Source organism: Chaetura pelagica, unplaced genomic scaffold, assembly GCF_000747805.2.
Source record: "Chaetura pelagica isolate M959 unplaced genomic scaffold, ChaPel_1.0 scaffold222, whole genome shotgun sequence".
Taxonomy (NCBI): domain Eukaryota; kingdom Metazoa; phylum Chordata; class Aves; order Apodiformes; family Apodidae; genus Chaetura; species Chaetura pelagica.
Genome location: NW_009952711.1, coordinates 6,678,349 through 6,700,790, shown reverse-complemented (window position 1 = coordinate 6,700,790; position 22,442 = coordinate 6,678,349). Strand labels below are relative to the sequence as shown.

Genomic DNA, 22,442 nt, shown 5'->3' with positions numbered 1-22,442 from the left:
CTGACCACAAAACTGAAAGAGGAGAGGACAGCTGACCCCAGCACAGCTCTCTACTGACAGGGCAGAATGCTGAACTGCTGCATCTCAAGGTGATCTGCAAATCTAGTTTGCCCGACCAGTGCTGTGGTGCTCAGCGCTCACTGGTGTCCCCACTGCAATGCGAGGAGAACCCTGTGCACACACAAAACACATACTCAGCATTTTCCAGTACATTCCTGGGTGTTGCAATGAGGATCTAGAAAGACAGCAATCCTTCTGGGCAGGGAAACAAAACCTAATTTTGGCCTCCTGAATGCAGAAGGATCTTAGATGGAGTTTCAGGTACCTGCCAAGGTCTGCTCGCTCTCAGTTGCTCTGGCTCACCTTGGGTATTTCCAGAAGAAATTTTCCAATTTTCTGGTAGATCTGGATTTTGTCCCAGATTTTTGCAGGACAAAAGAGCTAAGAAACTGTATGGTGCAAAAGTAAATGCCAAAGAAACATAAACAATAGCTACCATTAGAAGTACCTAACAGATAGGAAAAAATGACTATATGTATGTTCTCAATATGTAAAATACAATTTATTGTATTTAGGCCATTCATAAGTATCAACACAATGTAGTAGGTTTGAAACAAACATCTTACCAATAAATACTATCTAAACATTTATATTAATCTTTTGATCAAATGTGTACAGTGTATTGACTCAGTATTGCACAGTGAGCTCCATATGACATTTCCATAGTGCATTCAGTCTGTATAGGGATAGTTTGCCACAAATACTGCAAAGCATCAGAGCTGACTTTTCCAAGTGAAAACAGCTGAACTATTTCTTTAGGGACTGAAGGCTGATACAAGTGTCAGTGTCCTAGGTTAATTAGTCATGGATTCATGTAACCTAATGTTTTCAGGAATGAGGAGACTTTGCTTTTAATACAATTTTTACAGAATTGCAACAAAATCCCACTTATAAATAGAATTATAAGATTATTATTAAACTTACACGAAAAGCCAACTCCAGTGACCAGGGAGCCTGTAATCAAGCTCACTCCAGTGAGCTTGTTTTCTTGTTTCAATCTAAATATAAATAATATTTTGCCTTTTCAGAGGTGTATCTCACCACTTCCATTTTGAAGGCCAGACTGTGCAAGCTCCCAGCACTACTCCAGCACTTTGCTCCCTACATGCCCCTGCTCAGCTTAGACCCAGTACCTGTCAGTGTGTTGCAGTCTTAATTGTTTTCAATGCATACATGCAGATCTACTTTCCCAATAGCTCTATAATTAACTAGATCTCAGCTTTATCTGATTAAATCTTAGTTCTATGGCACCAGCTCCACAGGGGGATAGTCCTGCCCGTTTGCATGACGATGCTCACACAGAGGGCAGGGTGCTGCAGCAATGTGGTTTGCTGTACTGCTTCCCTGAAACCCAGAGAATCCTGGATCAGATGGGCTTGCAGGCTCTGGGGAGCACAGAATCAAATACTGGCAGGAGTGTGGCTCACAGTAGGTTTTCAACATCTCACTGCTGTTCATTCTCAAGTGCAATAACAACAAAACTGTGTCCATGCCAATGGGAGATGACTGGTAGTGTAAGGATCATATGATTTGGCTCATAAGATCTGACCCACGGTTGCATGAACTTGCACTGCTCTGACATTGCAGAAGGCCCTTAAAATGGGCACATTCTGCCTTAACACACATTGAAGCCACACTGCCCTGACACAAGTGGTATGAACTGCTTGAAATGCAAAGAAGAATCATGACTATAGTATGACTATGACTGACTTGGAAAAGATTTGACCATCAGTATACTGGTGCTTAGAGCTTAGAGTGTAGTACCCCTTAGTGCTTAGCATGTAGTATTCCTTCAAGTAAAAGAAAATTCACTCACCAAGTGATACAATTAAAAATTTCTAAGAAACTACTGGTTAAGTATTACCTCATGATTACGTAAATCATGTTCATATCCCTCATCTTTGCAGTTTATAATTTTGTATATATTTAGATTCTTTATATTCAGGTAACAGAGATGAAATACTTATTTCTATCTAAAAAGACAGTAGGAAAAAACAGGGATTGACAGGATTACTTTTTTTTTGTACAAAAAAATACACTTTTATGACAACAGCCAGTACCTTCACAGTAGATCCTTTGCTCCTCTACTTACTACCAAGGTTCAGTCATCCATAACACCATTGAAGTATCAGAATTGTTTTTGTTCCACTTTCCAACACCAAAATTCAATGCACTACTATGGAATGTTTCCAAAGTCTTATGCTACATCCTGATAAAATCAGGAATATTTTTTTCTCCTTTTTTTTTTTCTTTTTCTTTTTTTTTTTTTTTTACTTTAAAAAGGAACTCAATTCATGCAAATAAATACATAATGTGCACTGAAATACTCGATTCTATGATGCAGGTGACTTCAGAGAAAGTCCTTTTATAATGATCTAAACTAGTTCTAACAAAAAAAAAAATCCAAAACATAATTAAAAACATTTCATTTTACTAGAAGTTGATGTTTGCTATGTGTTCAAGCAGATCACATTTTCTACCTAGTAGTGTTAGTCTGTGTGTTCAGTGTCACTGTTCTGTACTGCAGCAAGTATTTGATTTTGAGGGGTAGCTTTTTTATGCAGTTTTTGTAGCCCGGGGTATCAGTCTTCGTTTGAGTCTGCACATGGGATCTCAGGTTAAGCCCAGATCTGCAGAGAGAGAGAACAGAATAATCATTTATGACATTGGCTATTCTATCAGAAGTTTAATTAAGAATTGGCAAGGCAGCCAGGTCAGTGGTACCATGTCTCAACAGCAATGATGTTATTTAACCCACAACTTCAACATTTCATTAACTAACAGTTCACCTGGCACTTCCGGAGGAATTTTTAAGTTTTAATTTTCTGTTCATGTTTTGCACTGTGGTTCTATATCCTTTAGAGCCAATTTTCCTGCAACAGCCCTTCCTCCTCACCCCCTTTTTTCACACAAAGAAAGAAAGAAAGGAGCCAAGGCAGGTGCTCCCAGGCTCACCCGCAGGGTGTGGTCCCAGGAGCCCGAGCAGAACGCGGTCCCGTCCGGAGACACCCGCAAGGTGCTGACACGGTTCTCATGTCCAAACAGGATGGATACACGGGAGCCTTTCAGCACATCCCAGACATTGATGGTGTAATCATTATAGCCTGCAAACAGTAGACGACCTACCAAGAGAATGAGATTTTTTTACAAAGCGAGGTCTTCTGTAGGTTAACACCTCTTTCCTGCAGCCAAGGCTCCTGCAGGACACCTGCCCCCCCGCCAGCCACAGCCCAGCCTTCCTGTGCCCCCCTCTGCAGTCCTCAGCCCAGATGTGCTCCTGCTACACACCCCTGCTCCACTCTTGAGCTACCCATACAAATGCTGCACCAATTACAATTTCTTAGTTAAAAATACAGTTAAAATTGAGTTAATTATATAGAATCTGCCCAGTTATTAGAGGTGGGGGATGACTCCAAATCACAGCAGGCCAAAGAGCACTCCAACAGCTTATGCAGGGTAATAATATTTTACACAAGAAGTTGTACTGGGACAGGAGAGAGAAGACTCAAGCTCGTGTCTCCAGATCTGTACTGAAAAATGGCAACCTCTCTGCTTTCGTGCTCCTCTAACGTACTTTGATTAATCATTTATTATCCTTTTATAAACTATTCATATAAGTGTGCGTAATCGTCTAGTTACATTTCATGTTTCCTTTGAAACGTTTTTAATCATTGTTTTGAAATTCCAGCCCTGCTATAGTTAGTGGCAAAGCATTTCCTGCCTTCTGTAGGGCCAGAAAAATACTTTTCATTGCTACAATGAAGCAATAGCCAGCTAGGTTATTCAAAGAGCAACTATTTTTACAGAGGCAAAAAAAAAGGCTCCCATGCATGTTTCTTTTCCTACGTAGTACTTCTTTTAATAATTGTTAATAAAAAAAGCTTTCTCAAATTAAACTGGCAAAGTTTTACAGTTGTCCTCAAATCCCACCACTAAGATAACCTCCAAAGTTCGGGTCTCACCACTGAGAGAGAAGTCCACACTGGATGCTCCAAAAATGATGCTCTCTTTGGAATAGATTGCTACTTCTCTGTCTGCACGGAGGTCATATAAACGACACTAGGATTGAAAAAAACAACAAACAAAACATGCCTCAGTAAAGGCTGGAGTCAATAGCTACTACATTTCATTGAAAAACCAGGAGTGGGAAGGACTGCAGCCCAACAAGCATCACAGAAAGTGGCTGCTTGGCTTCTTTCCTTCTACTATTTCTGCCTGCTGTAACTAGGACTCCTCTGGAGTCTAACAGGGATCTCAGCCACACAAGGCTTTTTTTTTGTATAAATTGAGTGAGGACTTTGCTTTCCCAAGCCACTTCTCAAAGCCCGTCCTGCTCTAAAGAGATGTGTGGTGGGCTTTGGAGCAGGGCTACTCTCTGAAACTCCTCCCAGCCTCCTGTTGCCCCACTGTGGTTTCCTACATAGTAGGGCATCCTCCTTCTTGGAGGGGTGTGAGGAGACACCAGTTTGGCCACACCTGGAGTCTGGGAGACTGAGTATTAAATCTCTAGTCATCTTTGAGAACATGGACTGCATGGCATGGGGGAGCCTAGATGGAAGACCTTGCTCTGAGTAAGGCAGGATAGCAAACAGCCCCTGCCCTTCTGTGAGGCCTCTTTTTTTCTGACAGACCATAACTGAAAGTAATTTAAGTGAAATAAAATATTTTTATACAGAGCTTTGATTTTCATTTCTCATGGAAAATCCCCAATCACCCCTACAACTTGTGCTTCCTGTTGTAATCATTTGCCAGCATCCTCAGGCTTGTGTAACATGGGAATCATGTATAGACAGACCAGGCTTCACTGCCAGGCAGAAAGGCAGTCTGTTAGCCCTGAAATCAACACACACTTTTGAAACTATTTGAACTGAAAACCTTCCTCAATAAATTAAGCAAACACTGGCCAGATGGGCTTGTTAACATTAAGACTTTACTAATGAAAAATGGCCGATATTCAAGCCTGCACATAAAGAAGAGGCTGTTTCATTTGCAGGGCAGTGGGGAGCTGCCAGGTATGAGAAGTCCAAGTCTCCCACTGCTCCACAGTGATGAATAATTCCATCAGACTGTCCTCATAGGGAGTCAGGGTCACCGCAGGTGACAACCCTGCCATGTGAGCACACTTTTATGGTTTCCCTCCAGATAGTCAGGATTATCCTTTCCTCGAAATTCCTGAGTATACAAATCAGGTCAAGGATACCAGGCAGCATATCAGTCCATAATGCTGAAAACACCAACCTCTGCATTTAAAGAATTAGGTAGATGGAAACTGCCAAAACCTTTGTCAAAACTACAGAGATGGAATTTCCCATTCTCCTGTTCAAGATGAAGGTGTCAGAAATAGTTGAGAGAAAAAACCCATCAAATAAATTAATAAGCACAGAAGCTCAGAGTCTGTGGTACTGGGCATAAAAAGAGAGTGCTCTCATTGGAATTTAATGATGGACAATTTCTCCACCTTACTCCCTCAGCATCTCAAGTGCTAACAGTACTGCACCCAAATGTGCTGAGAGGCACTGGGCTCACCACAAAGTGAGAGGTATTAATTTATAATCACAGCTTTTACAGCCTAAAAGCAAGGTACAATCTCTCCAGAAGAGCTCTGGAAGTTCTCCACATCCAGTGAAGACAAAGGGAATGTTTCTACTGAGTTTAGCTCGTATTGGAGCAGACTCAAAACATGCTCTGAGAGCAGCATACTTCAGAAAGAGTCTTCATGCTCACGAAGCTTGGTGTGATGTTTGAATAAACAGGAGAAACAAGGTGCCAGGTGCCTCCCAAATGTCTGCTCTCAAGTTACACTTAACTGCCAGCTTGGTCCCTGCAGAGCTGTGGTACAGGCAGAGCCTGGTCCCCTATGGGGACCCACCAGCTGCAGCCACCAGCCATGCGAATCACTCAGGGGCCTGAAGGCACCAGGAGGTAAGTGGCATTTTACAAACAATGTGCTGGCTTAAACTTCTTGTCAGTACATCCTGTGCTCCTCCTAACAGCTTGCTCATAGATAAGGAAGATCAAGTGATAGCAATTGTATCATCGAGGATGACCTGGATGCAGTGACTCATTGCAGTGAAGAGCCCTGGCAGTGAGTCAGGCTGACAGGAAGGAGAAGCATGTGGCCAAGGCCACCCTGGGGCTGCCCTCGGGATGCTGGGGGCTGCAGGGGACAGCCAACACAGTCTGCCCAGCTCCACACTGAGCCCACAGCCCCTCTGCTTGCTGGGATGGGTTCACCCATGTGCAGGCTCCCTTCGTGCTCACACTCTGCGCTGCTCCTTCTGACACAAACTGCAGCATTTCATCTGTTCCTCCCAGCAACTCTATGAGGCCAAATCTCTTCCAGTAAGACAACTAATTTTGATCATGAAACTTCAAAACATAGAAAATCTGAAATGAATATTTGGACAGTACCTCCTGTAGAAACGTTTGTAGAGGTGACCTACAAAATATTACTAGATTTTCCCTATCACATTATATATAGTACTTAACATAGATTATATTATAGCATTATTACTTCTGCAACTTTGGTGTCACAGGTCCAGTTTAGTCACTCAAAGTCCTCTGTGGACATGACGTAGTCTTTTAGGAAAACCTGAAATGGGAAGGAAGAGAGTTTCCTGACATCAGGCTGCAGAATTTACGTACCGTGGCATCGTCTGAGCCAGAGGCAAAAGCATCTCCACTTGGGTAATATCTGCGCATGGGTAAAAAAAGATCAGAACACATTACATGACTTGGATGAGGTCAGCCTGCAAAAATAGAAGCAGCACATTGCTCAACATCGCAAATGTGTCCTGTCCCAGAAATATACTGACCTGACACTGTTGATATCTGAATCGTGGGTTTCAAATGACTGGATGCACTGACCAGTGCGCATATCCCAGATCATGGCTTTCTTGTCACATCCCTAAGAAGACAAAATAATTCACTGCAGTTGTTCAAACGATGCCATTCAGCCCTCGTGTGCCCGATACGCGTCACCAAGGCCAGCTACACTGCAAGGCTCCGAACACCACAGCTCTGAGGGGATTTAACCGGCACAGCAGCCCCAGGACCAGCTGTGTGGGTGCGCTGGTGCCAGGAGCAGAGCACAGCAGAGGGCTGGAGCCCCTCTGGTGCCACAGACCAGCCGGGCACAGCAGTGCCCTGCAGCACAGGGGTGCGGGCAGCCCGGGGGGCTGCACGGGCAGTCCCACCCTACCCAGCACTCCCAGCCCTGCTGCTGCACCTGTGCCCCAGTCCCACCAGGCCACTGGGCTGCATCCCTGACTTGCTCCCTTACCACTTCACGTGCCCAATATGAAAAATTCATACCCGGCATTTAAAGTTTTATAACTGATTCTTTTCACACACAGGAACAGCAAGTGCAAGCAGTGCGTCCGGGGGGGCTGCCGCCGGAGCAAACCCCTGCTCGGCTCGGAACCCGCGGGCCCAGCGGCGCCACTGGGATGAAAAAAGCAGCACGGCAGCGTTTGGGCTCATTGCGGAGCTCTGCCCTGCCCTCCCAGGCTGTGCCTTGGGAAGGTGATTTCCTGGCTGGTGCTCGCTGCGAGGTGCTCAGCGCAGGCTGCTCCGGGCAGGGGGCTCAGCCCGGGGACCCCGCAGCGCCCGGGGCAGGGGCCGCAGGGCCGCCCTGCTGGCACCGCCGCTGCCAGGGGACAGCACAGGCTTTGCTGCCAAGACTGACAGGGGATTTTCGTCAGTGTGGCCCTGCTGAGGGGCTACAGGCCCAGCTCCGGGGGGCTCAGCCTGGCTGAGGCTGGGTGGGCAGCCAGCACATCCTGCCCAGCAGCCCGTGCCACACATGGTACTTATTTCTAAGCAAATGTGATTGCTAGTGAAATTAAACCCTCTTTTCACAATCCACATCTTTCTGTCTTCTTTTTTTCTGGCATTCTCTGGTTAAAAAGCAATGCCAGTTATTTTACTAATGATGTCATAAGGGGTAATGTGCCTTTGTACCAACTTGTGGTTTCTGTGCAGGGGAAACCAAATAGGACTCTGCATATTTCCCTCTCAATCCCCAGCAGAGCCCAAGCCCTGCCCAGTATTGCTTCCATGTGCACTGCTCTTTCTGACCTCTCTGGGAGTTTGGGGAAAGACCAATCTGACAAGCAGGTGCTTTGACTCCTAAGTTTTTGAAGGAGAAACCAGCAACAACCTGTGGAGAGATGTGCCCCCTGAGTGCCACCCAACTCGCCCCAAAGAGCTGTGCCCAGCGGTAACTGAGCACAAGAGCCTGGGATGCTGCCCTGAGCTCACCCAGGAGGGTTGGGATTTCCAGCCATTAAATGTAACAGCACTCAATGTACACACTGATGTAGGTGACTCCAGCTCAAGGTTACCGTATCACACAGGCACAGTCCAGAGGGAATCTCTCTATCCTACCCTACCCTACCTCCTGGTTGCACTGTTTTGGCCATGACTGCGTTGACATGATATGAGTCTGATCTTCACTTGAGGTAGCACTGTGCATGTGATGAATTAAGCAAGTCCCTGTAAGCATGGACATGCCCAAGCTACTACATCAACACAAGTATGACATATTCTCTTAGCACTACCATAGCTGCTTGCAATTCTTTGCCCTATAATAAGCTAAGCTGTTCCCAGGGAGAACAAATCTATCCTTTCTGGGAAGCAAGCTCAGTGACAGGAAGGCCCAGGAGGAGCAATGCACTTGGATGGAATTAGCTTTCAGTCACGCTTCAGAGCAGCTGTGCTAGCAGCAGGCAAACTGGGCCAGTGTGCTGGGCTCTGCTCCTGATGGGCCAAACTTGCCAAGAGAGCCATAACAGAAGAGGTCCAGGTTTATTGTGTAGGGATAGGACCATGACTCCAAGCACGAGTGGTATCCCCTAATCTGTAGCTGGCACCCTCTGGCATGAGGGCCATTTCCATCAGCAAGCATAGGACCAGCTCTTGGCCAGCAAGAGCTCTCTGGCCAGTCTTAGAAACCAGGAACCTTCAACAAAATTACTGGTAGCAACCTGCCTCCGTTAAGATAGGTCATCTCTTAATTCCTGTCAGCTCTCTCCTGCACACTCAATTTCTGAGGTGGGAAAGACCAGGACCACGTAACAAAGTAGCTGAGGCCCATCCTAGTAACCTTTGCACCTTGCTTGCCTCACTGCCAGGCTGCATGCCAATGGCTCTGCTGCCCAGGAATAGTGATCCCTCAGCAGCAGGACAAGATTTGGAAGATGCCCTGGGTACTTTCCCAGACCATTCTGGCAGCCTCAGTGAGGTTCATGTGTCCTTCTGGGTCAGGACAGGGAGTGGACAATGTTCAACTGATGAAGGGGGCTTTAAATGCCTCTGGTACTGCTGGAAGGCACAGGGCACTCAACAACAGCTGAAGATGTGGCCACACCTCATCTCCCTGCTGCAACTTGTATGAGGGTTTAGCCAAGGTCCAAGCTACCCCTTGGCTTTTGGGGAACAGTTGAGAGACACAGCAGCACACATGTTATTTGCAGCCCCACTTTGATGCCCTGAGCAGCCACCTGGCACAGCCTGTTTGGCTCCAGGGAGCTGGGCACAAGAAAGAAGCCAAATGTGGGAAGTTGTCCACAGGGGCTCACACCTCTGCTGCAGTACAAGCCTGTTGCTCTGACTCTGAGCCTTTCCCTTCCCGGGAGAGGCGTTGTTATGATCCTGGGCTGGATTGCTTTTGGTGTGGGGTGGAATTTGCTAAGTAAGCAGAACTGCAGTCAGACTGGCTGGGTGGGTTTGACCCCACAGTCAGGGGTTTAATTTGCTCCAGCTTGGAAAATGTGCTTGCAATGAGTGGATTTCACTGGGGCTTCCAACACATACTCCAGCACTCTCTCAACAAGATCACAAGCCTCCTGCTTTGCTGCCTTTTCCTTCCATATTTCTTAATTTTATATTACGATAGGAAGCTCCTGCTTACCCCAGAGACAAATGTATTTCCCGTTTCAGAAGGGGCAAGGTCCAGGCACAGGACATCAGCTCCATGACCATGGAAACTCTGTAGAAGCTGCCCACTCTCAACATCCCACAGAGCACAAGTTCCATCTCCACTTGCTGTCAGGATCTATAGGATGTGAGAAGAGTCACAATACACAAATGAACAGATGATCTTCAAGTTCACAAATATTGCTTTAATATGCAATAAATCAAAGCCATAAAACCAATGTGAATCTAAGCACAGTTTATGTTTTTAATTTTTAAGGAAAGGGGTTAGAGAGGAAAGGAGAGCTGTACTGACACAGCTCTACCTACCCAGTGGTTCAATAATGGTCAGTTTTGTGCAGTGGGGTTTGGAGACCTGATGGCAGTAAGGATCTGGTGGAATTTCCATATCCAAAAAGGAGGTAGAACCAGACTGGTATTCCTGTCTGCCTCTGTATTTAACCCTATCCATATTTAGGTTGCTGGAATTCAACCCAAGCAAGAAGTGTTGGAGCTAAGTATACCTGTTTAACTCCCTGAATTATTGTTTTTCTGCTTGAAATAGTGAGGTTAAACACAATTGATTTGGCTTAATACATGGATTTTCTGAAAGGAAAGTAAGCCTGTCTAGACAGTTGTTTGATAAGTCCATTGCCTCTCACTTGTCCAAAACCATCTGTGTGTGAAAGGGCTTGAAATTACACTGACTGACCATAGCTCCCAGCTTCCCTCAGCTGCTGCAGCTCTTGCAGAGAGCACATGTGATCAGTGCTTGTTATTGTGGTTAAATCCTGATGATGCTCAATTGTTCAAAACTTCCCCTTGGCACCCGGGGCTGTTATGCAATCACAGATTCTGTAGGTTGAAAGGGTCCCTGTGCACTGGTGTGGAGGCAAGGGTGACCTTGGCAGGGCTCTCAGTCTTGTACACAGGTTTTCCTTGTGGTCAATGAGGAAACTCAAGGGATCCCAGTGGGCAGTTGGAAGTTAGAAAGAAAATATTATTCAAGAAGAAAATCACCGCAAAATCATGAAATGATTCACAGAGTTGCAAAAGGTTAAACACTGAACATGTTTGACAGATGCTCCAGAAACTCCTCCCACAACCAGAGGTCTGCAAAGCTGCAGAACAGACTGTTCCAAATCCTGCAGTAGCCAGACGCTACTGCTCGGAGATGATAATAGAGGAAGAAAGTCTTGACTTGTCTTTCTGGCCAGCTCTTGAGCCTAGATCAATGAACTTCTCTGTTCTGAGGAATATTTGTGCTTGGCTGAGGAATGAAGACTTTCAGCCCTGAGGATTTGCTCTTGTAATAGTATGTAAGAAAGAGATGAGGAGAACAAGAGTAGCTAAAGGTGTAAGAGGTTTGTTAAGGGGTTTCTTGGCAATCCCGAGCTCCAGCTAATGCTTAAAGAGAAACGTTATGGATTCAACTTCAGGGTGTTTCTATTGAAAACCAAACCAAACCAAACTCCAAATATCCAAAACAAGATGGAAATGGACAATCTTTGCTGCTAGATGCTGACTTGTAGCATTAAATGCTTCAGCAGTGCTGGACGTGGATTCTAGCCTGGCAACATGAGGCAGCACTTGTGCCGGGCAGGAGACAGCAGGGACACACATGGTGAGGGCAGAGGGGCCAACCTCACCTGTGCCTCTTCTGCCATTACCATGGGCCTCATCCTGCCCCTCAGCCCTGCTGCACTGGGAGTATGGCTGCCTGCCCTATGCAAAACACTTGAGATCCCAATTAATTGTTGCTATTAATACACACGCAGCACTGCCACGTGGGGAGCATTATCACACTGCAGAGCTGCAGATACCTAATTTAGGAATCGAGGCTCTGTGTGCTGAGGCAGGGGAGGCTTGCTCTGGCAAGAGTGATTTGGGGCACCAAGAGCAAGGTCTGCGGGTTGCCCAGCTCTGCTTGTCCTGATCCAGGGTGGAAACACAGTGAGGAGCAAGGACAGGACCTCCTCCTGCAGCCACACAGCCTGAGAGGGGCTTTACTCTATGATGGACCACCCTCAGATCTCCTCTTTCCACTGCACCGCCCATGGGCACACCAACTCCTGAATTCCTACCCTGTCCCTCAGTCCTCTGAGGGAAAACTGAGCTGTGGTGTAGGAGAGCAGCCAAGGCAGAGGCAGCACTTATAGCACCTAGCAGGGGGTGCTGCGGGGGCACAAGGCTGGGGGACACCTGCACCACATGCTAGGGTGCTCCGGGACAGGTACCACATTCCTCAGTGACACGAACTGGGAGAGCAGAGCTGCTCCACACGCAGCTGGGAAAGCTCCTGCACAGTGCCCTGTGGCACTGAGAGCCCTCAGAGTTACTGAGTAATTGTAATTCTGAGGCTGTTATGTAAAAAGAAAGAGGTAAGAAATCTGGGATTCTCCAGGAGCCTCTACATATCAGTGTTCTAACAGAAGCTTGGCCCACCCACTTGCTTGCATTTGTTTCAGGACTAACATGCAGTGCTATAAAGCTTATCAATCACAAGAAAATTTCTTTTAAAATCTTCAGAAAAATCTCTGACTCACTGAATGTAAAGCACCTAAATCCACTGTGATGTTATCTAACAACAGTAACACATCACCTGCAGTATCAGTGCACTTTGCTGTGTTTGATATGGAGATAAAAGACCCAACTTTTCTTTCCTTTTTTGTTTTTGGTGAAAAATAAGCAACTGTTCTTCTATTTTTTAATCACAATGCATATAGGTGTGCACAGGAGAAGAGAACACTGGTTTTCTATCTCATCAAAAACATTCCACTTAATTTAGACTGCTCTGGCTACAAGGGCTCCTGCACAGTGAGGTCAGGGCTAAGCAAGCCCAGCGCCGGTACCTCCACCACTTGTTGCCATGGCAATGGACTTAAATTAGCACCTCAGTCATTACAGAAACCAGAGAATGACAAATAACAACATACTCTTGGACATCTCATGTCCTGAAATAGAATCAATGAGAGCTGATATTTCCTTCAGAAGAGCCCCAAATATCTGGAAGAAGGAGACAAGGTATTCCCTTTCCAGCAGCTCTGCTGACACGGAGAGCAATGAAAATCCTCCCTTCTGCTGCTTGTTTTGCTGCAGAGCTGCACTGAGCAGAGCTTCAATTAAACTAAAAAAAACCCAGAGAGGACAAGAGGATTATCCTAGCTGCTTTCATCATCTTTCGTGTTCCTGGAGAAAGAGATATTTAGCTATTCACTACAGAAGAAGGCTGGCCTGGTTTCAGAAGATCTGCAGTTAGTTCCTGGCTTTGCCATTGTCTCCCACTGTGGTCCTCTGTGCTCCGACCCCCTGTCTGTGAGATGGGGAGAGCATCACTCCTTTCCCTCGAGGGAACACACCACTGCATGTGCAGACAACATGTTTGGCCCTGTGGGGCCATCCTCAAGCTCTAATACTTGGTACAAACAAAAAATACTACGAATGAAAACAAAACAAAGCTGGCTGGACATCCAGGACAAGGCAGGCAAACAAGATGGTCTCCACCAGCTGCCTAACACATATCCAAGCTAGTCCTATTTCAGCTGGGGTTTTAATTATTTGTGTTAGCTTGTGCTCCTAAAAGCACAAGGCAGCACAACCCCAGTGTGCAGAGCACACACAGGTACCAATGGGCTGCCCCTGCAGAAGGGGCAGAGTGCAGGCATGACAAGTTGCATTTCCTTCCAGCAGCTTTTGCAGCACCTTCCTTACCTCAGGGAGGGTTTTCCAGCAGCCCCTATGGGGCAGGACGTGGCCCTGGGCACCACAGGTGCAAGGAAGGTCTCTTGCAGCATGTGTGAGCGCAGGTCATGTGAGATGATGGGGAGCAGCAGAGAGAGGATGCATTTACCTGCATGTCTGAGTTCGTGAAGCTGCAGGCAGACAAGTAGTTTGTGTGCATTGCGACCGACTTCTTCTTTGCAGCCATATTTTCATTTTTCTCAAATGTCAGAGGGTACACAGAACACTTGTTGTCCAGGCCGCTACAGAGAGTAATAATAGCAGTAACAGAGAGGAGAACTGGTTAAAACTGCAACGACAAAAGGCGAGTGGTGATAAGAAGGAAACCACCTGTCAGTGCTGTGCTGCCAAACCCTTGCAAGCACCGACTTCCCTGTATTGTGTGGAGAGGGATCTCCCTGCACAGGGAAGCCCCAGCTGCCTCCCAGCCTGGCTGCTTTAATCAACTTCAACAGCTGCACCTCAGGATATTTTACCCTCATCAAGTTTATAAATGGCACTGAATGAAACCTCATGAAAGTACAAACTGGGAGGTGACACAGCAGTCACCTCAGAGTTAATGTTTCACACACACCCAAACTGCCACTTTTCTGCTGACATCTGTCCTGGCGAGGATCAGTATTTAAGCATCATTATTTATCTACTTTAATAAACTTGACCTACCTCCTATAGAACAGACAGCAAGAGATAGCAAGTCATGGATATGAAGACAGGGCTTTTCGAAGAGTTTGGGGAAAGGGGCAACAGAATCACTGACCTCTGTAGATGCTGTGTCCCTCCTGGACAGTTGCCCCAGTTAAGCTGTATTTCCCTGGCCAGATGTGGGACTCGCTTCTAAAGGGTCTGACTTGTGTCTGATCCTTTTCCAGAGCCAGAGTCAATCAGCCCTGCCCTGGTCCCTGGGATCCCAGCACAACACCAGCTGCTGGTTCTGTGCCTTATATCATGTGCAGAGCACTTAATGGATAACACAACAGAAACACACATTTCAGTAGTGAAATGCACATATATCCTCCCTGTCTCCCTTACAAGTGTGAAGACAGTTATCTTTTCATTCTTCAAGTTTTATTCAAAATCATACAGTTTCCAGACTCCCTTTCCACACACATTTATGGAGTCTGCCAGTCTGTCTCAGTCTGCTGCTTTCTAGATTTGCAAGCTGCACAATAAAGTCTCCCTTTGTTCCTTTCTTGCCCCAAGCTCGCTTTGTCTGATCCACCCAGTCCCTTTTCAAAAGATGTTTTGCCAGCATCTCATTTCTTTGTTTTCTCCCCTGCATAAACTAAATTTTTTCAAACCTGAGGCCTCAGAAAACTTGGAGAAGATTATCAATGATGGGGTTACTTCTCCCCACCCCGTCTTGGCAAGATCTATTCATGTGCTGGTAATCATTAACAGCTAACCTTCTCTAAGTCATAGAAGAGAGACTGCAAAGTAAGAACAGGGTTAATAACACTCTCCCTTAGAAGATACATCCAACACACACAACCAAACTGGAACACACACCAACAAGAAGTTGCATGCATGCAGAATTCCTAACCCATGATATAAATGCTGCAAAAGGATTATTTTCCATGCTTACACAACAAATGTTACTGCACTGAAGTCAGTGGAGATGATGTGTACAAGCCATTATGGAAACAGTCAGAGGCACTGAATGTAGTCCTTCCACCCACAATAAAGGCACATGAACTTGTAGCTGTCAGCCTCTGAAGGCACTGGGACACCACTACAAATCAAGCTTCTCTGTGTAAGCAGCTGTGGAAACTGGGAACTTACCCACAAGCAATGGCACATCCAGATGGGGCATATGCACACGCCATCACCCAGGTACAGGGCATCGTCACTGCGTGTTCCTGAAACACAGCACCTCTTTAAACCCAGGTCTCACTCTTTCTCTAGTCAGTGCAAGGAAAACAGTGTAGAGTAGCCAGTTCAGCATCTCCGAGCTGCTGGTTCTGTGCCTTATATCATGTGCAGAGCACTTAATGGATAACACAACAGAAACACACATTTCAGTAGTGAAATGCACATATATCCTCCCTGTCTCCCTTACAAGTGTGAAGACAGTTATCTTTTCATTCTTCAAGTTTTATTCAAAATCATACAGTTTCCAGACTCCCTTTCCACACACATTTATGGAGTCTGCCAGTCTGTCTCAGTCTGCTGCTTTCTAGATTTGCAAGCTGCACAATAAAGTCTCCCTTTGTTCCTTTCTTGCCCCAAGCTCGCTTTGTCTGATCCACCCAGTCCCTTTTCAAAAGATGTTTTGCCAGCATCTCATTTCTTTGTTTTCTCCCCTGCATAAACTAAATTTTTTCAAACCTGAGGCCTCAGAAAACTTGGAGAAGATTATCAATGATGGGGTTACTTCTCCCCACCCCGTCTTGGCAAGATCTATTCATGTGCTGGTAATCATTAACAGCTAACCTTCTCTAAGTCATAGAAGAGAGACTGCAAAGTAAGAACAGGGTTAATAACACTCTCCCTTAGAAGATACATCCAACACACACAACCAAACTGGAACACACACCAACAAGAAGTTGCATGCATGCAGAATTCCTAACCCATGATATAAATGCTGCAAAAGGATTATTTTCCATGCTTACACAACAAATGTTACTGCACTGAAGTCAGTGGAGATGATGTGTACAAGCCATTATGGAAACAGTCAGAGGCACTGAATGTAGTCCTTCCACCCACAATAAAGGCACATGAACTTGTAGCTGTCAGCCTCTGAAGGCACTGGGACACCACTACAAATCAAGCTTCTCTGTGTAAGCAGCTGTGGAAACTGGGAACTTACCCACAAGCAATGGCACATCCAGATGGGGCATATGCACACGCCATCACCCAGGTACAGGGCATCGTCACTGCGTGTTCCTGAAACACAGCACCTCTTTAAACCCAGGTCTCACTCTTTCTCTAGTCAGTGCAAGGAAAACAGTGTAGAGTAGCCAGTTCAGCATCTCTGTGGGACAGCCTTCTCCAGCCATAACTCACAGGTAAGTCTGGGACAGCCCTTATTGCAGAACCCAGCAGAGCAGCAGGAGGATCGCTGCTCCCCCCTGACATTTTTCCACCTTATTCATGCACCCCAAAGTGATTGCAGAGAATGTTTTCTTTGGGTTACTCAGTGTTGTAAAAGTTCCCCACTGCTGCAGGTGTAAAAGTGAGTTACAAACAAGCTGTTTTCTCTCAGCTGTGTAGAGCAGGGTGCTGTGAGGCAGCCCTGGCAGGGCTTGGAGGAGCAGCAGCACCATTTCACAGCCACCACCATGGCTGAAGGATCCCGGGTGATGACACAAGGCACCCGGCATCAGGGTTACCCAGAGAGGAACTCTGTTTTGCTCTGCTTTGCCCCCAGCTGGGACCCCTCCCTTTCAGCAAAGAGATTGGATCAGAGCCTCCTGCTGGACACCATGACAAACCCCAGTTCCCCGACAGGGACTTTGCTCAGAGACAGGTCAAGGGAGGTGGTTTGCCCTTTGGCTCCTTGGTTTGAGGTGCTGGTGAAAGTTGCCATGTTATCCCATCATCCTGCTGCCTCCTGTGACACCTGTGAACCCTTCAGCCCTCCATCTCGTCCCATCATCATCTGCCCTGTGCACAGAAATCCGACTTTTGCTGAAGTTTCACTTACCTTGTTGGTAGTGAAGGAATCCCACACGATCACCTTCCCATCCTAAATAAAAGTACACAAACAGAGAGAGAAACTGAGGTCTTCCAGAAACGCAGCTGTCAGCCTGCTTCCCAGATCCGGGGAAAACTCTGCTGCTCATTTCCATCCCCTAGTCATTATGTCATTATTTTTTTTCCCTCCATTTTAACAACAGCACAACAGTCACAGCAAAGCACCAAGGAGACCCTCCTCAGGAGGGTCATACCTTTGGTCGAAAGAAAAGCAAATCTCCTCCTCACTGAGATGACCGATGTCAGCCTAAAAGACTGATTTTTTGTTTGTTTTATTCCCTTACTTTTTAGTGGGTTTATGAGAACCTCTCTCCCTTTCAGCACATGCCATGGACAGAACTATCTCTCTCCTCAGGAAACTACCACTACTCAGCCCTCACTTGCCTCCTTTTTGCCATGATGTGTTTCTTCCAGCCCATGAGCACCACCTGCAAAGCTGGTCACCTCTTCCAAGCTGTCAGTGGCTAAGAACGGGGCCTTAGCACTACAAGGGGTGGCCTGTATGACAAATCACTTGCTGAGCTGGCAGCACTCGCAGGGACTATTTATGGACATTGCACTCTTTATTCATCTATTCATCTGTTCTTCATTTTCCCTTTACTTCTCACTACACTTACTTAACCTTAAATTATCCACTGATGTAAATAGCCATTGAGAAGACTCCACACAGAGCAACACAAGCACTTTGTGCATGCCAGCTACACTTATGCCAGATACTTTATGCTCATAATACCGTTACCCTCCTCGTATCATGAAAGCAAAGTGTTTGTCACTGAGCAGCAATCGTTGCTGTACCTGAACTCACTACAGTTCTTAGAGTAAAAAAAAAAAATGCATTACAACTTTCCTATTCAGCTTCCCAATCTACACACTGACAGCCTAACTACTTTAAAAAATGCGACATTAATTATTTAAAATTATTTTCTTTGCTGAGATCACCATGAATGGTAAAAACTCAGTTACTGAAGGTGGCTTGCAATGCAGATTGCCTATTTTTATCCCTCAAGTGAGACCCCTGACAGATTTCCTATAGGTCAATGAACAGCTGTGAGATGCAACAAGCTCACCCACTGCCCTACTGGGCTCAGGATGGACCAGGGGATCTAGAAAGTAATTATCTCATTAGCTCCTCCTGCTCATGAGACTGGTCTTGAACAGGTGTTAGGATTGTTTCTCAAAATGCCCAAGTAAGTGCAGTAATTTTGGCAGGATGTTTCAGGCTTTCAGGGTCACACCACTCATCCAGACCGCAGAAGAAATTTCTGTGCTCTGAAATCTCAAGAAGAATCAACATTCTTCCATTACTAAATATTTTATCTGTAAAGAACAAGGCAATAAAAGTAGCCTTCAGATGAGTTCTCTCTCTTTTCTATTTTAATAAGGAATATGGTGAAAAATGTGCATACAACTGGACGAGAAATACTAGGGTTATTAGCTACAACAGGTGTAGCAGTGATCAGAAACTTGGATTTGTGCTTTCTGAAGAAATCCATTGGCAACAAACTGCTTTAAGGGCATCTTGCAAACATTTCCAACAGACACAGGTATCACTCGCAAAGGGTGCCACACAGCACAGCCACAAGATTTGTGTGGTGCCCAACAGTAGCTCTGAAAAACATCTGCCCAACAGCATACCTGGGAAGAGCTCACAATTCTCCTCTTGTCTTTGCACCAGTCCATACAGAGAACTTTATTTCCATGGCCCTTCAGGGTCCTCCTGGTCTTCATCACAAACTGGCCCAGTGCCTCCACACGCTCTGCCACCTGATGAACTGCAAACAGCTGATGGTTAGAAAGCCCTGCATCAAAGATCTGCCATGGCAGATCTCAATGTTTGTGAGCAACAGCACTTGAAGGAATTAAGATGTGAAGTTGGAGTCTATGGTGCAAGCCAACAAGCTGCTTCAGAGCTGGCAGGTGGTGAAACCAAGGTGGGCACTGTATAAACATATTCACCAGATAACGATACAGATTAATTCACTCCGGGCTTGGATTCCAGGGCTGCAGCAGCTGAAGCTCTTACAGACACTCACACCCAAGTATAACTGGAAAATAGATGATGTCCTTGCCTCCTCTTAGTGGGAAACCCTCAGTCTAAGAGAGGCTTGAAAGTGCTCAGAGAGCCTCCAGTCTAAGACATGCCTCAAGGTACTCAGCAGGACTGAAGGTCACTACTGGGCCTTAGAAGTAAAATCGTACAAAAGAAGGGGGTAAGCACCAAATTTTCGATTTTTCAATGGTAAAACACTTGTTCTGGATGTGACACTCCCAGCCACAGTTGGCTGTCAGCACCACAGCTGTGGTGCAGTGTGATACAGGTACTTGCCACTGGCACTGGAGACTTCTCTGCTGTGTCATCCCTTCTAGTGGCCAGGGGAGCACTGAGGGCAAGGACACGGCTCTGAGTGAGCAGAGAAGCCTGACATTTGCTGTAAGACTGCACTACCCAGCTTCTCAACAGTGTCTACAGTCATCAATAACTCAATAGTGGGTCACCTTTTCTTTTATGGAAAGAGGAACACAGAGGGCAGGCAAGCAACTTTCCTGAGCAGCGTTCTCTGGTGGAGGAGGATGAAGTTCTTTCATACCTCATGTAATAGCAGCACTTTCAGCTGACATTCTTAAAAAACCCAACAAATTTACATTTCCAATTATGCAAATTCACTGTGACATAAAATTCACTCATTGCAGCTGACACATCTAAAAGGTGTTTCATGTGATCCAGATGCCTCATGCTGGGGACATCTGCACATGCTTGGGAGAAAACATTATCTGAGGAAACCTATTTGCTCTTCTGCAACAGGCAGAGATTGATTTCTGGTGGATTATCTTTTGAAAAGTTGTCTTTCAAAACCACCAGCCCTGCAAGCTGTGCCAGAATAACGTTCTCACCTGGTATCTCTGCTTGACCAACCTCACCCAGCCAGGGGGCAGGTGCTGTCCACCATTCCTGACAATTTTTCCATACCATTTGTAACAGGAGGTCAGAAGCAAGTTTCTGAGAAAGTACCATATAAACCTACTGAGGAAAAGTTTTGTCTCCTCCCACTTTTGCCCATGGAAACCTGCCAAGTGACCCAATCAAAAGACATGAAAACACAGGACTGGAGGTTATCATGGCAGCTGGAAAGCTGCTTGTGTCCAGAACATCTCTGAAAAAACAAAGGTTTCATAGACAATGGGCAAAGCATTTCCAGTATGTCAACACAGCTGAGATTCTGTGGAATTGTCTGGTTTAGCCTTACTGATTCTCTGAGGACACTTATCTCCAACCACAGCCATAATAATCCTGCACCAGCCTAGCACAGGTTTTAGAGTCAGATAATTCTTTTGATGCTTTCTTCCATATTGTTTCAAGATAGGTGAAAATTCTGCACGCAAGCAAGTAGATCAGCTAAAGCCAGTAAGTAGTTTTGAGTGGTTTTACAAAGGTCCAGACAAAACAGGCTGTTTTTGTGAAACACATCATTTGGCCTGAGCAAGAGGTGCAGACTTGATGCAGGCAGCATTTGGTCTTCCATCTTTTCTGTGCTGGAAGTCAGTTGGTCCTAATGGTCCCTTTGGGCCTTAAAAATCCATGGATTGCACAAACAGAACAAACTGTTTTATCTACGTCTAAAATTTTAAGCTACAGATTTGAATCCTTAAAACTGTAAGACCTCAAATCAAATGCATGTTTGGTATTTCCTTTTCCATCCACATTTTTGAGAGCTGCTGTTCCGAACCAGTTGAACAAATAAGGGCAATCCCAGCTCAGCCAGCTGTTTGTTTTGGGAGCCATGGAGGGAAACTCATTATCAGAGCAAAAATATGTGAAAGATACAACTTTAGATTAGAAACAAAACAGAACCAAACCAGCAGAGATGCTTTATTCTGAAACAATCTCTGCAGAAACAGTTTTTGGGGCTAAGGGCTGATTTAACTGCAGAAAAGCTCTGATACAGAATCAATTATGTAAAATATCAGGAGGCAGCATTGTTCTACAGCAGCATGAGACTTTTGCCTCAGAAATCATGGCCTGGCTCTGCAAACCCAGCCTTCCAACAAAAGTTTACAGATTTTACATATGACAAACCCAAATGTCCTATTGATGACACACACAGTTCCAGTATCACTGCAATCATAGGTAAAACTCTTTGGGAGCAAAAGTGGATTTGAGCCTAAGCTTGAGGGGTTTGTTAAATAGAGGCTCCACCACTTCTGATACAGAAATTAAACTGTAGGAATATGATGATGTCTGGTAATGTTTCTGTAATGAGGCCATCTCCATTTGGTTAATGATTCCTATTAATAGAACACCCATGCAACATATGATTGTCTAATTTAGACAAGAAAATGTTCTGTTTACTCCAGGAAAAAAGCCATCTTTTAACCCTCCCCCACCTGAAATGTAAGAGTGGTTGCCAGTCCCTCAGTCTTTTAAAATGCTGAGATAAATCCATCCCTACAGGCTCAGACTCCTTTTTGACATTTAAGGCATTGAAACAGATAGCATAAAAGTTTTAATAGCCCACTAAGATTTCTAATAAATTGGTCTATATTCAGACAAATACATTCATTTACAAGTTCTTCTTAAAAAAAACCAACACCAAAACAAAACTCCACTGGATCATTGTGATGATAAAAAATGAAATAATAAAAGTAAAATGATGTTTACATCTCAGATGAATTAAGAACTACGGGAGATGCTCTATTAGAATAAGGTTAACCTTTTCTTTTTCCCTGCCCAGGGAAGGGGGCGGGGGAAGGAGGGCAGGGCTGAAACCCGCCCGGGTCGCCGTTCGGTCCCGGCACCGCAGCGGGAACCGCGTCAGGCCCGGCAGCCCCAGCACGGGCTGGTTCAGCCCGCACCTCTGAATCAGCACCGCATCCCCGCAAGTCGTTCCCCTGGGGGAAAAGGGGAGGAAGGAGCTGGGTTTGGCAGCAACGCTCCGTTCTCAGCCCTTTCACCTTGCGCGGAATCCTGGCCTCGCTAAAGCCGATTCCCATGGAGTTCCCAGCCGGGCGGGCTCCTCTGCCGCCCCTCTCGCCGC

General features: G+C 45.7%; 1 protein-coding gene across 1 annotated transcript in view; it reads right to left on the bottom strand.

Moving 5' to 3' along the window:
- Positions 1–2,335: 2,335 nt before the first annotated feature.
- GNB5 (guanine nucleotide binding protein (G protein), beta 5) overlaps positions 2,336–22,442 on the bottom strand; it is a 26,420-nt gene continuing 6,313 nt past the window's right edge. The window contains exons 2-11 of the mRNA XM_009994546.1: positions 19,045–19,221; positions 17,360–17,401; positions 16,523–16,599; positions 13,826–13,958; positions 9,974–10,117; positions 6,876–6,967; positions 6,706–6,754; positions 4,023–4,119; positions 3,016–3,182; positions 2,336–2,690 (exon numbers count right to left, since the gene is read on the bottom strand). Of these exons, the coding sequence (XP_009992848.1) occupies positions 2,679–2,690; positions 3,016–3,182; positions 4,023–4,119; positions 6,706–6,754; positions 6,876–6,967; positions 9,974–10,117; positions 13,826–13,958; positions 16,523–16,599; positions 17,360–17,401; positions 19,045–19,221 (990 nt within the window). The 3' untranslated portion in view covers positions 2,336–2,678. The remainder of the gene's footprint in view (positions 2,691–3,015; positions 3,183–4,022; positions 4,120–6,705; positions 6,755–6,875; positions 6,968–9,973; positions 10,118–13,825; positions 13,959–16,522; positions 16,600–17,359; positions 17,402–19,044; positions 19,222–22,442) is intronic.